The sequence below is a fragment of the Mustela lutreola genome, chromosome 2 (genome assembly GCF_030435805.1).
Source record: "Mustela lutreola isolate mMusLut2 chromosome 2, mMusLut2.pri, whole genome shotgun sequence".
In the NCBI taxonomy this organism is placed as follows: Eukaryota; Metazoa; Chordata; class Mammalia; order Carnivora; family Mustelidae; genus Mustela; species Mustela lutreola.
Genome location: NC_081291.1, coordinates 122,098,350 through 122,113,806, shown reverse-complemented (window position 1 = coordinate 122,113,806; position 15,457 = coordinate 122,098,350). Strand labels below are relative to the sequence as shown.

Here is a 15,457-nt window from a genome sequence, read left to right as displayed (position 1 = left end):
TTAATAAGCTTTGGGATTTCAGTATTTCCTGAGAATTAATTATTCTACCTACTACAATAGGGTTTATTCAATGGAAGAGAGGGAAGATCAAATTGATAGACTGGACTTTATCCGAAACCAGATGAATCTTTTAACACTGGATGTTAAGAAAAAAATCAGGGCAGTTACAGAAGAGGTGGCAAACAAGGTAAGTTGGTGACTTTATGACTACAGTTTCTGGGAATGGAGAAACTGGCTTTGTCAGTAGAGTGTGCCACTCTTGATCTTGGGTTTGTGAGTTCAAGCCCCACCTTGGGTGTAGGATTACTTAAAAATAAAATCTTTAAATAAAATAAATTTCTGGAAATGAAAATATTTTTGGTAATCCTAAAAATGTTATCACCATTAGCCTAAAGGCACATTTTATTAAGTTTTTTTACAGTTTGACTGACTAGTTGATAATCTTGGTTAATTTTTTTTAACTTCATATTTTCAGGTTTCCAGTGCAATGACAGATGAAATTTGTCGACTCTCCGTTTTAGTTGATGAATTTTGTTCTGAGTTTCATCCTACTCCAAGTGTATTGAAAGTATATAAAAATGTAAGTTAAATTATTGTTAAAAGTAAAAGTTTGCTCAGTTTCCTCTCCTTATTCTACATTTTTATTTAGTGGATTAGCCATTTTAATGTCTTCCTGGCAATTAGTACATGATTGAACTTTTCTAGCCCCTGTGCACTCTTGTAATAAATAGAAACTATCTTATATATAAAGTACCCAAAAATATTCTCTTAAAATAAGACCATTTACTACACTTAAGTTTTTGCAAAATCTGTACATGTTCTAGAGAAAAAATAATGGGCACATGTACCATGTTAACAGGAGTTAAATAAGCACATAGAAGATGGTATGGGAAGAAATTTGGCGGATCGGTGTACCAATGAAGTCAATGCTTCAATGCTTCAGTCCCAGCAAGAAATAATTGGTAATATTTACGTCTATAAGTTCATGTGTAGTTTATTTATTTCATTGGGAAAGGACTTAGTTTCCTTGAAGGGGTTTTATAAAAAGTAAAACATTATTTACTCTTGTTTCTTAAATACCATTATTTTGTTTTATCTAGAAAATTTGAAGCCATTACTTCCAACTGGTATACAAAATAAACTACATACACTGATTCCTTGCAAGAAATTTGATCTCAGCTATGACCTAAATTGCCACAAGTTATGTTCAGATTTTCAAGAGGATATTGTATTTCGTTTTTCCCTGGGCTGGTCTTCCCTTGTCCATCGTTTCTTGGGCCCAGTGAATGCTCAGAGGGTGTTGCTAGGATTATCAGAACCCATCTTCCAGGTATCTTTTTCTTTTTGAGTAAGCTTTTGATTTTGTTGTTGCTCTACTACACAGTTATTTATCTTTGATTCTACCAGTTGAGATTCTTGCTCTTTTTTAAAAAATATTTCTACTTTGCTTATGTGATTTCTCTAATACAACTAGTTGTGTCCAGTTTGCATAGTTATGAGCTAATACCAATCACATAGAGCCATTTCTGAATTAGTTATACTGTGCAAAGGGAAAGGCACTTCCAGCGTTTTCATTCAGTACTGTTGTAGTTGTTCCACATTCCTTTTTGAAACAGTTTTTTCCTTAAAAGTTTTTGTTTTCAAATAAAATTGAAGTTTTGACTTCAACTAGAGTAAATGCAAGCATTTAGAAAAAAAAAACTTTTGAATTTATCAATTCAATACTTTTTCAGAAAATCAGTGGAGTTTTAAAACCATCACCACAATCCTATTTTAGAACTTATCACCCCAAAATGGTACCCTTGTGTCCATTTGCAGGTGATCATTCTCCCCTCCAGCCCTATTGCTAGTTAGCTTTCTGTAACTGTCATATTTTTCCCTTTCTAGACATTTCCTATAAACGGAATAATAAAAAATGTGCCCTTTTGTCCCTGGGGCATCTTTCACTTAGCAGAGTATTGTCAAGATTCATCATGATGGTACATGAATGTTGTAGCATATACCAGTACTCCATTTTTTATAGGTGCATAATACTCCATTATAGATTATCTCATATTTTATTCAGATGATGGACACTGAAGTTGTTTGTACTTTTCTGGCAATTATGAATGATGCTGCTATGAACACTCATGTACTATTTTTATGTGGACATCTGTTTTCATTTCTCTTGAGTATATACCTAGGAATGAAATTGCTGGGCCATGCGGTAACTCCATGTTTAACTTTCTGAGGAACTGCCAAACTGTTTTCCAAAGCAGCTACACCATTTTACATTCCCACCAGCAGTATATTAAGGTTCTGTTTCTCAACATTCCATCAAGACTTGTTATTGTCTGTCTTTTTTATTAGTGGATGTGAAGGGGTATCTCATGTAGTTTCAGTTTGTGTTTCCCTAATGACTAATGATTTTGAACATCTTTTGTGTACTTGTATTGGCCATTTGTGTATCTTGTGAAATGTCTATTCAGATCATTTACCCATTTTTTAATGGATTATTTGGCTTCTTATTGTAGAAGTTCTTTATATATTCTCTAGATGCAAGTTGTTTGTCAGATACATGATTTCAGAGTATGTATTTCTGGTCTGTGGCTTGTCTTTTAATTTTCGTATAGTGTATTTTGAAGTGTAGAAGATTTTAATTTTTAAGTAATTAAAAAAATTTTTTTCTAAGGTTGTGTCTTTCATGTGAGAATGTTAAAATACAGTTTTAATTCCACTTGAGAGTTGAGGGCCTACTGTTAAAGGTAGAATCATATAGTATAAAAATTCAGTATTGGTCATAGAAAATAATTTTGAGACTTTTTATTTTCTTCATATATTTATAGTAAACTCATTATTTGACTCATTCTTTTTATAGATTTACTACTGTAATTATACAAGAAATACAATAGAACTTATAAATGTAACTATTCCATTTGTAGTTGTTTAATTATAATAATCCTTTTTCCCCAACCTTATCAGCTTCCCAGATCTTTAGCCTCTACTCCCACTGCTCCAACCAATCCAGCAACTCCAGACAGTGCATCACAGGAAGAACTCATGGTCACCTTAATAACAGGATTAGCTTCTCTCACATCTAGAACTTCTATGGGCATCATAGTTGTTGGAGGAGTGGTAAGAAGTTCTTTTTAGTATAATTAAAATTGGAGTTTTGCAAAGCTGTCTGCTAGACATGAAAAGAAAGGTATATTTACTTTTATTTCCAGGATAATTTGTAGAATGACATGAAAAGTTGTTGGCTAAAATTAGTGAATAAAGATGCGTTTCACAGGTCTAATCTTAAGTTTTTAAAAATACAGACTTACTTATTTTTAAATTGAGGTATAGTTGTCATAACATTGTATTAGTTCTAGGCATACAAGATAATGATTTGATATATATATATTGCAAAATGATTGCCACAGTATACATTTTTAACAAATACCTCTTTAGGGAAAAAAAAATACCACCAACTAGCTAGTCCTTAAAACAATGCTTCCTATTTTCACTTCACAGCACATAAATTATATTTATAATTTAGAGTAACAGGAATTATTCAGGTCCCTTATGTAGACTTCTCTGAATACCAGTGGGATCTGCCTTAAAATATTCAAGATTACTTTTTAGTTGTTCTTTTTAACTGTTAAAATTTTTTTCACATCATTAACAACATAGATTTTGGTTTTTAAAATCTCTGACCTGGGGCGCCTGGGTGGCCCAGTGGATTAAAGCTTCTGCCTTCCTTTTAGGTCATGATCCCAGGGTCCTGGGATCCATTACCGCATCGGGCTTTCTGCTCAGCGGGGAGCCTGCTTCCTCCTTTCTCTCTGTCTGCCTCTCTGCCTACTTGGGATCTCTGTCTGTCAAATAAATAAATAAAATCTTTAAAAATAAATGAAATAAAATCTCTGACCTAAAAAAAAATTCACATGTCTTCTTGAGATATATCAAGTTAGTAAATGTCTGGCAGGTTATAAAAGTTCTTGCCTGGTATTTATGTATAGCTCCTTTTTCATCTTGATTGATTTCCAGTAGCTTCAGATTTTCTAACAGAGAAGGAATATACATTTTTTTAAAAATACGGATTTGAGTCAAAGGGGGCTGATGAGTTTGTTAAAATGCTTTAATGTACAGTCTCCCTAGTAGTGATATTCTTTCTTGAAATAACCTGTGAATTTATCCCTACAGATCTGGAAAACTGTAGGGTGGAAACTCATATCTGTTTCATTAAGTATGTATGGAGCTTTGTATCTTTATGAGAGGCTGACCTGGACCACACGTGCCAAGGAGAGAGCCTTTAAACAGCAGTTTGTGAACTATGCAACGGAAAAACTGCAGATGATTGTTAGTTTCACCAGTGCAAACTGTAGCCATCAAGTACAACAGTAAGTTGAAAGATGTCTTTTTTTTTTTTTTAAAGCATTACTGATGTATGATATGTATAAAAAATGCATAAACAAGAGTTTAGCTCAAAAGAATTACCACAGTATAAACACATTTGTAATCACCACCAAGGTGAAAAAAAACAAGGGTATCAAACATGCTCAGAACTGCATGATGGCACTCAGGGCTTGATCCTGGTACCTTGGGATCATGACTTGAGCCAAAGACAGACATTTAACCCACTGAGTCACCCAGGCGCTCCAAGACAAGATGAATTTTGACAACATACTAAGTGAAAGAAGCCAATCACAAAAGACCACATAAGGTATGGTCCCATTTATATTAAATGTCTAGAGTAGGCAAATGTATAGAGACAGAAAGCATATTATTATTTGCCAAGGGTTGGGAAAGGGGCAAAGGGTAATGACTGGTAATGTATATGAGATTTTTTGTGGGGTGGTAGTGATAAAAGGTTCTAAAATTTTATTTTGGTCATGGTCACACAACTCTGTGAATATACTAAAAATTGAATTGTATTATTTTAAGTGAGCAGATTTTATAGTATGTAAATTATATCTCAATAAAGGTAAGAAAAGGGGAGCCTGGGTGGTTCAGTTGGTTAAGCGTCTGCCGTTGGCTGGAATCATGATCCCAGGGTCCTGGGCCCTTCGTTGGGCTCCCTGCTCAGGGGGGAGCCTGCTTCTCCCTCTGCCTCTGACCCTCCCCCTGCTTGTGTACTCTCTCTCTGTCAAACGTATAAAATCTTCAAAAATAAAAAAAAAAAAAGGTGAAAAAAATAATCTGGGAACCAAATGCCACCAAAAATTTTAAAAAAGCATGATGGCAAGTGTAATGTATTTTTACTGTCACAGCCGAAATTTACAAGTCTAAGATTTTTTGTTGTTGTTGTTGTTGAGAGAGAATTAAGCAGGAGCAGGGGTAGGGGCAGAGGAAGAGGGAAAAGCAGACTCCCCACTGAGCAGGGATCCTGATGTGGGACTCAATCCCAGGACCCTGGGATCATGACCTGAGCTGAAGGCAGATGCTTAACCAACTGAGCCCTCAGGTGCACTCAGGTGCCCCACTGCATTTACAAGTTTAAAGGCATAATTCTTTTAGAATTGAAGAGAATTTTTTTTTATTTTTTATTTTTTATTTTTTATTTTAAGATTTTTATTTATTTATTTGACAGACAGAGATCACAAGTAGGCAGAGAGGCAGGCAGAGAGAGGAAGGGAAGCAGGTTCCCCATTGAGCAGAGAGCGCAATTCGGGGCTTGATCCCAGGACCCTGGGATCCTGACCTGAGCCAAAGTTAAAGAGGCTTTAACCCACTGAGCCACTCAGGTGCCCCTGAAGAGAATTTTATTATACTGGGTCCACTAGTTTCTTTTATATATCTTAAAATTTGTTTCATTGATTTAATATCTAGAACTGCAATTAAGTTAATGCATAATAGTCTGTATTTGGATGCTGCTGAGAGCTGAATTAAACTGTTTTCTGAGCTGAAGAGAATTGTGATTTAATGGGAGAAATAACATAGATAATTACAATAAAAGTTGAAAAGTGGTAAGTAATGTAAGTGATAAGTAAGCTTCATAATATGAGGCTCTAGAATCTTAAATCATGAAGGGTAGATTTCCCGGGTGCCTGGTGGTCCAGTGGGTTACAGCCTCTGCCTTCGGCTCATGTCATGATCTCAGGGTCCTGGGATTGACCCCCACATCTGTCTCTCTACTCAGCGGGGAGCCTGCTCCCACCCCCCCCGCCCCCCGCCGCCTGCCTTTCTGCCTACTTGTGATCTCTCTCTGTCAAATACATACATAAAATCTTAAAAAAAAAAAAAAAAAGATTTCCCACAAGGAAGAGTAGCCTACCAAGTTTGAATGTGTGGAATAGGAAGATGTAGGCAGAGGGAAACACCCCAAACCAAAAGAAAGTAAGTGGGAGAAGAAATGTGTTCAGAAACATGAGAAATTTGAGTATGGCAGATGTGTATTTGAGTGGGGTACATTCGAATATAAACCTAATACTAGGACAGGAGCGTGGATATTTGGACGTCCTGGAAGTTGATGTCATTGACATTTAGTTCTATAAAAATAACTGCAGTGGTGTGGTGTATTAGTTCTATAAAAATAACCACAGTGGTGTGGTGTATTGAATGGTTTAGGCTGAGGAGACCAGAGTTAAAGGGAGATTAAACTTTCAGACACAAGCTCAAAGCCTGTACTAACACAGAGCTGCAGAGAATAGAAACAATGAGGGCACAGACTGGAGGATATTTGCCAGATATTTACTGAGCTCTTGTCTTATACAAGAGTTTTCATTTTACTTATATTAAGGAAGATATTTTTTCTAATGGAGGTACCTAGACCTCCGGAAGAAATCAGCTAAGGTTATATATGTAAAAACAAAGCTTTTTAAAAAAATGAAGCTTTTCATTCATTTAATCATCAATTGTTAATTGCCTACCATGTGCTAATAACTGTGCCAATATCTATGCTAATGGTGGTTATAGGAAATAGAGATAACTTGATCTCTTTCTTAAAAGACTTTACATCCTAATGGAGGCAGCCTCGATATATTACTCAGTTAAAAAATACTCGCTAAATATTGATTTAATGAAATATGAAAAAAATGAAAGATTCTTATTTGTCTTAATATTGATATTTGGTGAGATGGGTTGAAATGGAAAGGAAAAAAAAAAACATGAGGAAGATGAATATGCATAGAATAGTTGTAGAGAAAAGTCAGTTAATCATATTCTAGAGGTATACACACCTACTAGGCATGCTCCCAGTTGCAAAAATAACATGTTTGCCAAAGCTACCATATTAACTGGCACACAAATTAAATACAATCCTTTAGTTATGGAAACATGGTTCAGTGTTGCTATGATTTAAATTATTTTTTTGTCTAAGTCACAAGTTTATGAAATTTTCTTGCTTGTGCTCAGTAATTGTTATTTGTATAGGCAAGGAACGAGTAAGGCTTATTATGCTTCTGAAGAAATACACCCATCTTCAGCCTTTTTATAGCTTATTCATATTCATTAGAGGTTGATACTGCCTGTTGAGCATTTGTCTTGAGACCAGATGAAATTAAGGCTACAAGGGCCATAGCCTCCTTCAGAGCATTCTTAAAAGTGTTCTTTGATATCTTATGTTTTAGGTATATTTTAAACTTAGTCTTTCAGTATAAGCTTTAAATTAAAGCTTCATTCATTTTAAAAGACATTCATGACTGCTGAAAAAAAGCTTTTTTTATTTTAAGGGAAATGGCAACCACTTTTGCTCGCCTGTGCCAACAAGTTGATATTACACAGAAACATCTGGAAGAAGAAATTGCTAGATTATCCAAAGAAATAGATCAGTTGGAGAAGATACAAAACAATTCGAAGTTCTTAAGGTATTTGAATCTTTTTTCTCAATAATGTGAACATTTGTTGGTCTCGTTACTTGAGTATAATTATATAAAATAACTAGTGAATTTGTAGTAAAACTTTTTACATTTGGTTATTTTCCATACTCCATTTGTTTTTCATTTTCAGTGAAACCTAATTTCAACAAGAAAAAGAAAATCTGAATTAAAAAATTAAAAGGATTTTTTTAGATCTTTATCTAAAACTATTAAGCCATACTAGTCCCCATTCAGAGCAGAAGTTTTGTAATTAAAAGTGCAAGATTTGGTTTTGTTTTTTAAGATTTATTTATTTTAGAGAGTGGGCACATGCTTGCACACTTTTACCACCTGTACAAGTTGAGGGGCAGGGCAGAGGGAAAGAATCTTCATGTAAACTCTGCTGAGCAGAGAGCCCAACACGGGGCTCAGTCTCAGGACCCATGAGCTCATGACCTGAGTGGAGACCAAGAGCCAGACACTCAACTGATAGAGCCACCCCGGTGCCCCAAAAGTGCGAGTTTTTAGTCCTCTGTATTCAAGACCCTTAACTTCCATTTTCATTGGGGGACTGTTGGATGTACTTAACTTTAAAGCAACAGAAGTAAACAAGACATCCTAATTTGTTCAATTCTGGTTTAATAAAACTTATCATGGATTTTGTGGCATCTAAGTAAAGTTTGCCTTTGGGGACTTGACCAGGAGTATGAGTGATGAGTAGTAGAAGAAACTACTTCTTGGTAGTCCCTAACTTTCACCTTTTACCCATTAGCTGGCTCACCTAACAAGTTATCATTAAGCAGCAATTAATAGCTGCTGCCGTTTACCAGTGCATGTGCCTCATATGGTTGCTCATCCAAGAGCAGCTCGCAATGTCTCCAAATTATAGAGGCTGTCCTTGTGAACTAAATTTTGGGACGTACAGCTAAAACACTTGCAGTTAAGTCTGTCCACGATGTCTTAATCTGATGTACAGTGACATTGTCATCACTCCTCAATTTCATCATCTCTGAAAAAGACTGCCATCACTTAGACCTTAACTTCCTTATACATACAAACACAGCCAAGTAAATTTTATTCCGTTCTAACTGATTTAAGATTATCTCAAATACAGCCTTTCAAATTTAGTAAGATTACATTTAATAGGTTTTGTGTGTGTGTTTGACTTAGGTAAGTTTTTTTAGTAGTGTTTCATCTTGTTTAGAGTAAAATGTAAATGATATTATTGGCACTTACTGTAGCTTTTTTATTTTGGCCAGACTGACTTATGTATGAATAATTATGATCTGCTCATCCTTTTTCTAACAGGAAAGTATAAAATAACAAATACCATAATATTTAGAATCTCCATTGTTGCTACATTAGGATTAGTAATTCAAATAAAACTTACCTCAGGCTTCAGCAGAAGCCTGAAGCAGCACGCAGTGGAGTCTATAGTACATGACCTTGACAGTATGCACCCAGCAACAGTACAAGACCAAGAGAAAAGAGAAACTCATTCAAGTATGTGCACGCCCTGGCATAGTATGAGAATGGGAGACACAATCTGTGTTCCTCTGTCAGTGTTCCTATTTTCCTCTTTTTAGGATACTTAGCTATATCAGGTATAATCCTAGTATTAAAAAAAAAAAAACAAACTTTTGGTATACCATGGTCTTTTGACATCTGACAGCTACTTTATGTATACATAAAACCAGTTATTCTATACTTTATGCTTAACTTAAAGGGAATTCAAAGACTTTGGATATAACTCCCATGTAAGGTAATAGGATTCTTTTGTCTCTTATGCTTTTCTTAAGTTTTTGGTTTTTATCTCAGTGTACCTTTTTCAAGTTCTGGACATTGGATTCTGTGTTTACAGCAAAGTAATAGCATATATACATACTCTTAAAAGGTTGGTAATAATTTAATCTGCATTCAGATAAATGTAGCAACACCTGACTAGTGGTTTTCTTCTTAAGATTGGATGGAATGCACTTTTTTTTCTCACTGGACTTTATGATAATTAGATTGGTTTTTTATTCATTTTTCTAAATTAGAAATAAAGCCGTTCAACTTGAAAATGAACTGGAGAATTTTACTAAGCAGTTTCTACATTCAAGCAATGAAGAAGAATCTTAACAGTAGAGATTGCTTTGGTGATCATCATAGGAGAAAATGGAACTTGGAAGATTGGGACAGTTGTTTATGAAATGACTTTAAATATGAATTATACTAACTGTACCTAAATAGCAAATCCTTGTGTAGATTCTGGTAATTATCTATCTCAGGGTGTTTGCATTTCTGAAGAGTGTTGTGATGTATTTTTAATTTTAATTTTGGGTAAAGAAAGGCTAAATTGTGCTAAAAATGATGAATTAGTTAAAAGCAACAGAACCAACTATGTGACCCCTGAGGGGTGGGGCCTTGTTCTTAATTAGGGCTCTCTTTGTTTTTGATTCTGAAAAACTCTGCTTCCTGGCATCCAGGAGTTAGAGAATGCTCCTTTCATCTTTTCTCAAAACTAATTTTTGATGCCCACCTTAATGGGAGTAGTCATTTGTTTTTGTTGTTTTATAAACTGTATTGCTCTATCGAGGAGGAGTGTGGAATGTTCTTGAGTGTATTGTTGATGCAAGTTACAATCACTTTTGCCATCCTGGCAGGTATGTAAACCACTAATACACAGTTTTTACTCCCTCTTTTTTCTCATTAAAACTGATGTAAAATAGTATAAAGGTTTGTTATTATAAAGTCTCTTTAAAAACTATCTGGGTCTGAATAAATAGTTGCCTGATCTGTTTCTAAAGAAGTACTTTCTGCTTCAGCTATGATTATGGCCAAGAAAACCTTTCTATCTCAGTTTTAGGAATAAAGTTTGAAGTGATAAAAATAGCCCAAGATATGGGAGCTCTGAATTTTCAGTGGTTACGGTCATGTACAAATGCTATTCTTCAGAAGGTTTTTGCTGGGAATACTGCTGGATTGTCCCCCCAGGTGGCTTTTACTTTTATTTAATTGTATGAATTTGCCAGGGCACTGTTGATATTCTAACTTAATGAAATGTTCATGAGTTCGAGTGCTGTGTCTCTTTCTGTGTAAAAACTAATAGAAACATATATGGAAACATACAAAATGGCATTCCGGGGGTTTGCTATGCAAAATGTAGTCTTGAGGATCACCAAAGCACCAGCATCTAGACGCTTGTTAGATGCATCATGACAGTGCATTTGGCCGGGGATGGTTTCTGCTATTCCACAGAGGGATAACATGTTAGGCTCTTTTATCTTTGGTATTTCCTTTCTTGTGCCTTTAAGACTCCTGGATGCTACTCAAGTCTTTTTGGTGCAGCATTATGTTCCAGGATATTTTTTTTTTTTTTTTTTTTTTGAGGTTAAAATCTCCTACATGCTTTATTGGACTTCAAAGAGTCTTATGAAATAACACAGAAAAACCATGTGAGGGTGTCCAGGGGGTACAAGGCAGTCTGCAGCCTAGCACCCTCCTAAGACCAGCCCCAGGTGCCTGCACCCCAGGCCCAAAATAGGATCCCAGAGTAAAGGCATGGGAAGGAGTGGGGCAAAAGGAAAATACCTTTACAGCCATAGCAAAAACAGGTTTTTTTTTTTTTTTTTGTTCCAGGATATTTTAAGGAGAAAATAACATTACTTAGGTCACAGAAGCCTTTCAAAAATGTATTTTTATGCAGATCAGATACTAGGATGCAGTATTAAAATCCAAGTACTACTTTATAGCATTTGTTGTTGTTTTATAACCAAATAATAGCACATGCTACCAACAAATGTAGCAACTGCCACATGAAAAACTGATGTCTAAAACTACTACTAACTTAGGTTACAAGTTCAAGACCTTAATATTTATATGAAAGTACTTGAACTTTTTGAAAGAGCATAGTGGTTTGGTATCACCTCCTTAGTAAAAGTACAGTGGCTGTCAGAGTCTGGTCCCTGGATTAAGTATATTATCACTTGTGTGAACTTTTGAGAAAAGCGTATTGCAGGGTCTCCTCCATACCTACTGAATCCAGTAGTGTTTGGGAACCAGCAGTCTGTTTTCACGTGCCCTCCAGGTGATCCTCATGCATGCTCAAGTTGGAACTACCAGAATAGTGGTTCTGGTATAGTGAAGCTACAGTTAAGTTCTCCATCCCCAGTTTGACTGTAGTTCCACCTGATCAAGTGTGAAAATGCATGAATGTTGGAAATGGAACACTGAAGTAATGAAACCCAACCTTTATGCCTAGAGATATGTGCCCCTCTAAGGCCATGAATTATACAGGAAGTATGTCAATTCACAGCTGTAGTTCAAAGTTGTTGCACATACTTGGTTTACTCTGTATGTTTGCAGGATTATTTATAACTTTGTATAGCCTTAAACTTTTTATAGAACTACATTTTTATAAGTATGCAAGGTGAAAATAAAACTTGTTTGCCTGATAGTTGATAAATGTAGCATTTATGCTGGCAGTGAGTTTTAATCTTTATGTAGTAGACTGGCCCATGCACCCTGCCAAGAAAAGAGACTCCCTCATTTCATTCTCCTGGCCAAGAAAAAGTTCCTCCAATTCATTCTTGAAGGACAAAGAAATGAAAGCAGTAACTTTTCAGCCTTTTAACAGTAGGTAGCATTCACAGTGGTGAGGAGGTGGTTAAGGAAAGGAAAAAGGGCCGAGCATGAAATACCAGGCTTGGAGTTTACTTCTAAGGCTTAATTTTTAGTGTGATTAAGATATTATTTATTCATGGGGTGCCTGAGTGGCTCAGTGGGTTAATGCCTCTGCCTTCAGCTCAGGTCATGATCCCGAGGTTCTGGGATTGAGCCCCGCATCAGGCTCTCTGCTCCTGCTCCTCAGGCAGCCTGCTTCCTCCTCTTTCTCTGCCTACCTCTCTGTCTACTTGTGATCTCTGTCTGTCAAATAAATAAAAAATCTTAAAAAAAAAAAAACAAAGATATTTATTCATTTCAGAGAGTGAGAGACCGTACAAGAGGGGGGTGGTGGCACAGAGAAAGCAGCAGGCTCTTCACAGAGCAGGGAGCCTGCTGAAGCGGGGCTCAATCCCAGAACCTTGGGATCATGCCCTGAGCTGAAGGCAGACACTTAACTGACTGAGCTACCCAGGCACCTATTTTTAGTGTGATTTATTTTTTTTTTTAAGATTTTATTTATTTACTTGACAGGCAGAGATCACAAATGGGGGAGAGGCAGGCAGAGAGAGAGGAGGAAGCAGGCTCCCTGCTGAGCAGAGAGCCAGATGTGGTGCTTGATCCCAGGACCCTGGGATCGTGACCTGAGCCGAAGGCAGAGGCTTTAACCCCCTGAGCCACCCAGGCACCCCTTTAGTGTGATTCTAAAAATTAAAACATTACATGAAATCTGGTTAAAAGCACTTTATTGATTACAATATCAGTTCACAGCAACATTTCACAGAGCTACTGTACAAATAATGAATCATTGTGCAAGAAAGATCCAAGAATACTATTAAGTCATGGTACAAGTCCATAGTTTGGTTTAAAGCTTTTCTAAGAGCTTTAATCTACTACGTTCACCTTGCCCATAGTCATGTTACTGACATTCAAAGTCAATTGGCTACAAGTTTGTAGAAACCACTGTAGGTGAAGGAAAACAATTTAATCAGCTTTAAAAACCACTTCTGTGTGGATGCCTTTGGATAAGAATACGTGAATCCAAGTGTTCAGATGCTTTCAAAACAAATAGAATAGAGCACCATTGTGTAAAAAACAAAAAGGCTTGAAATATCTACCAAGTATCACTGAAGTTCAATTAAAAAATAAATACTACATGATGTAAGATTTTGTTGGGAACACTTAACACCAGTTGAAACACAAAACCAGCTTTTTCATGATGCTGCATTTTAACTATTTTATAGGATCAGTAATTGGATTTAAGAAAAAAGAGGAAATTTTATCAACATGCAAACAAATCCGCTAAATACAAGGTGTACCATCAATCTGTGACTAAAACTTCTAAAAGATACACTGCTAGCTTAGACATTCAACTATGAACCATTTTAATGAGTACCTATTTTAAGATATACCACAGAATTTAAGGCAACTCAAAATGAGCAGGAGGAAAAACTAGTAAATATGAAACATAATTCACCCAAACAGTCTAATTTAAAGTACTAATTTTTTTTTCATTGTGCTACTCTTTCTCACAAGAAAGATGGTCTAACCTTGTGGGTGCTTTAAAAAATTCTAACAGGAGATAAGACAGTTTAAAATTTTGCTTTCCACAATGGCTAAAGGGAAATTTGAAGCTGAACACAGTACTTGATTTAAAAGCAGAAATGTTTAAGCCTGACTTAAACCCTCAAGACTCTCGAGAGAATACTGTGAAAATGATAGGCCCATTTCTAAGATTGATTAATCCGTTTCCTAACTTTAAACATCAACAGATTTTAGCCACAGGCATTCACCTGCCTTGTAATTTAAAATGTGAACATTCAACAGTAACACCAAAGCATAAATTTCCCTGAATGTTGTCACTTTTAGAAAGGTTAAAATTATTAAATCTAAGACTTCAATAGTGTTGGAGAAGGTTAGTTATAATACTGGCACAGTATATTTTAGCAATAAAAATTTCACTGTCACCTGGAGAAGGCAAGATCCATTTCTCTTAACAGGTTAACTTTAAGACTGCCGAACATGTTCCAGAAGCACCTATATCTGTATGTCTAGGATACTAGTTCACTATCATGCAGTAGCAGTTCAGCTGAGTCTACATTAAAATGAGAATGGCCTATTAGACTCTTAAAATTGAAATATTAAACCCAAACTTTTGCATCTGTGAAGATGAACTCTGTGTGGTGTGCATGGAACCAACGGATCAAGCTAGAAAAATCTGAGGGAAGGAGGGAAGGATGAGACCTTGGATATTCAGTCTAAACCTCTAGTACAGGTGCCAAAACTGAGGACTGTCTGTCCATCAAAGTAGAGAGGTCTTTGCTACCAGCTTTTGGGATTATGTGCTGAACCACATGGCAATCATCACTCTTTTTAAAAAAGAGTATGTTCTCTTAAATTATTCTTGCTAGATCTGGGGGTGGGGGACACTTTCTGAGATGATTAATCTATAAATAAACATGCTGAGGCGTATTATGTTAAAATGTTTCTTATAAGGTAAAAGAAAACAGGCACCAAATAAATGCAACAATCTTGATGCAAATTCTTAAATACTGTATTACTCTTACCGGTTAGAAATCTTATGCACAACACTTGAGACTATCAGCTGAACTCAAACTGCAGTAAATAAATATCCCTAGCAATTGGAACCTGTATTACTGGAGAGCAAAGATTTAGCTAGTAAGTTAATGTGGTAATAAGGTCACCATTTGGTCTATGTATAAATAGCACAATAGTGATTGGGTCTTAGTTGCCTAGTACACATTTAATTATGGGAACTACTTTTAAGCTTATCTACAAAGATTTCAACTGTTTCTATCAACATGCTTAAGACCATGGAATTCTTATAGTCTGGTGCCCCTCTGGCAAAAGTATCTTGTTGCTAGAGAAACTTTCAAGGTAGAGGAGATGCTTTTGCACATGGCAGAAGGGCTTTCTTACAGGAATTTGGAATGAACTGCTGAACTACATGGCAAACCCTCACCTTTTTGGGAAATGAATACGTTCCTTTAAAATATTCTTACCTTAAAGAGCTATTCTTTAAGCTATGCCTT

The 15,457-nt window shown here is 35.9% G+C and overlaps 1 protein-coding gene across 3 annotated transcripts in view; it reads left to right on the top strand.

Annotated features, from left to right (window-relative positions):
* MFN1 (mitofusin 1) overlaps positions 1-10,818 on the top strand; it is a 32,491-nt gene extending 21,673 nt beyond the window's left edge. For 2 of the 3 annotated variants that reach the window (XM_059163413.1, XM_059163414.1), the window contains exons 11-19: positions 61-187; positions 476-580; positions 860-962; positions 1,101-1,330; positions 2,173-2,295; positions 2,962-3,114; positions 4,168-4,364; positions 7,635-7,769; positions 9,800-10,818. In XM_059163413.1, coding sequence (XP_059019396.1) covers positions 61-187; positions 476-580; positions 860-962; positions 1,101-1,330; positions 2,173-2,295; positions 2,962-3,114; positions 4,168-4,364; positions 7,635-7,769; positions 9,800-9,881 — 1,255 coding nt within the window. In that variant the 3' untranslated portion in view covers positions 9,882-10,818. The remainder of the gene's footprint in view (positions 1-60; positions 188-475; positions 581-859; positions 963-1,100; positions 1,331-2,172; positions 2,296-2,961; positions 3,115-4,167; positions 4,365-7,634; positions 7,770-9,799) is intronic. The other variant, XM_059163415.1, reaches the window with a different exon arrangement.
* Positions 10,819-15,457: the final 4,639 nt, after the last annotated feature.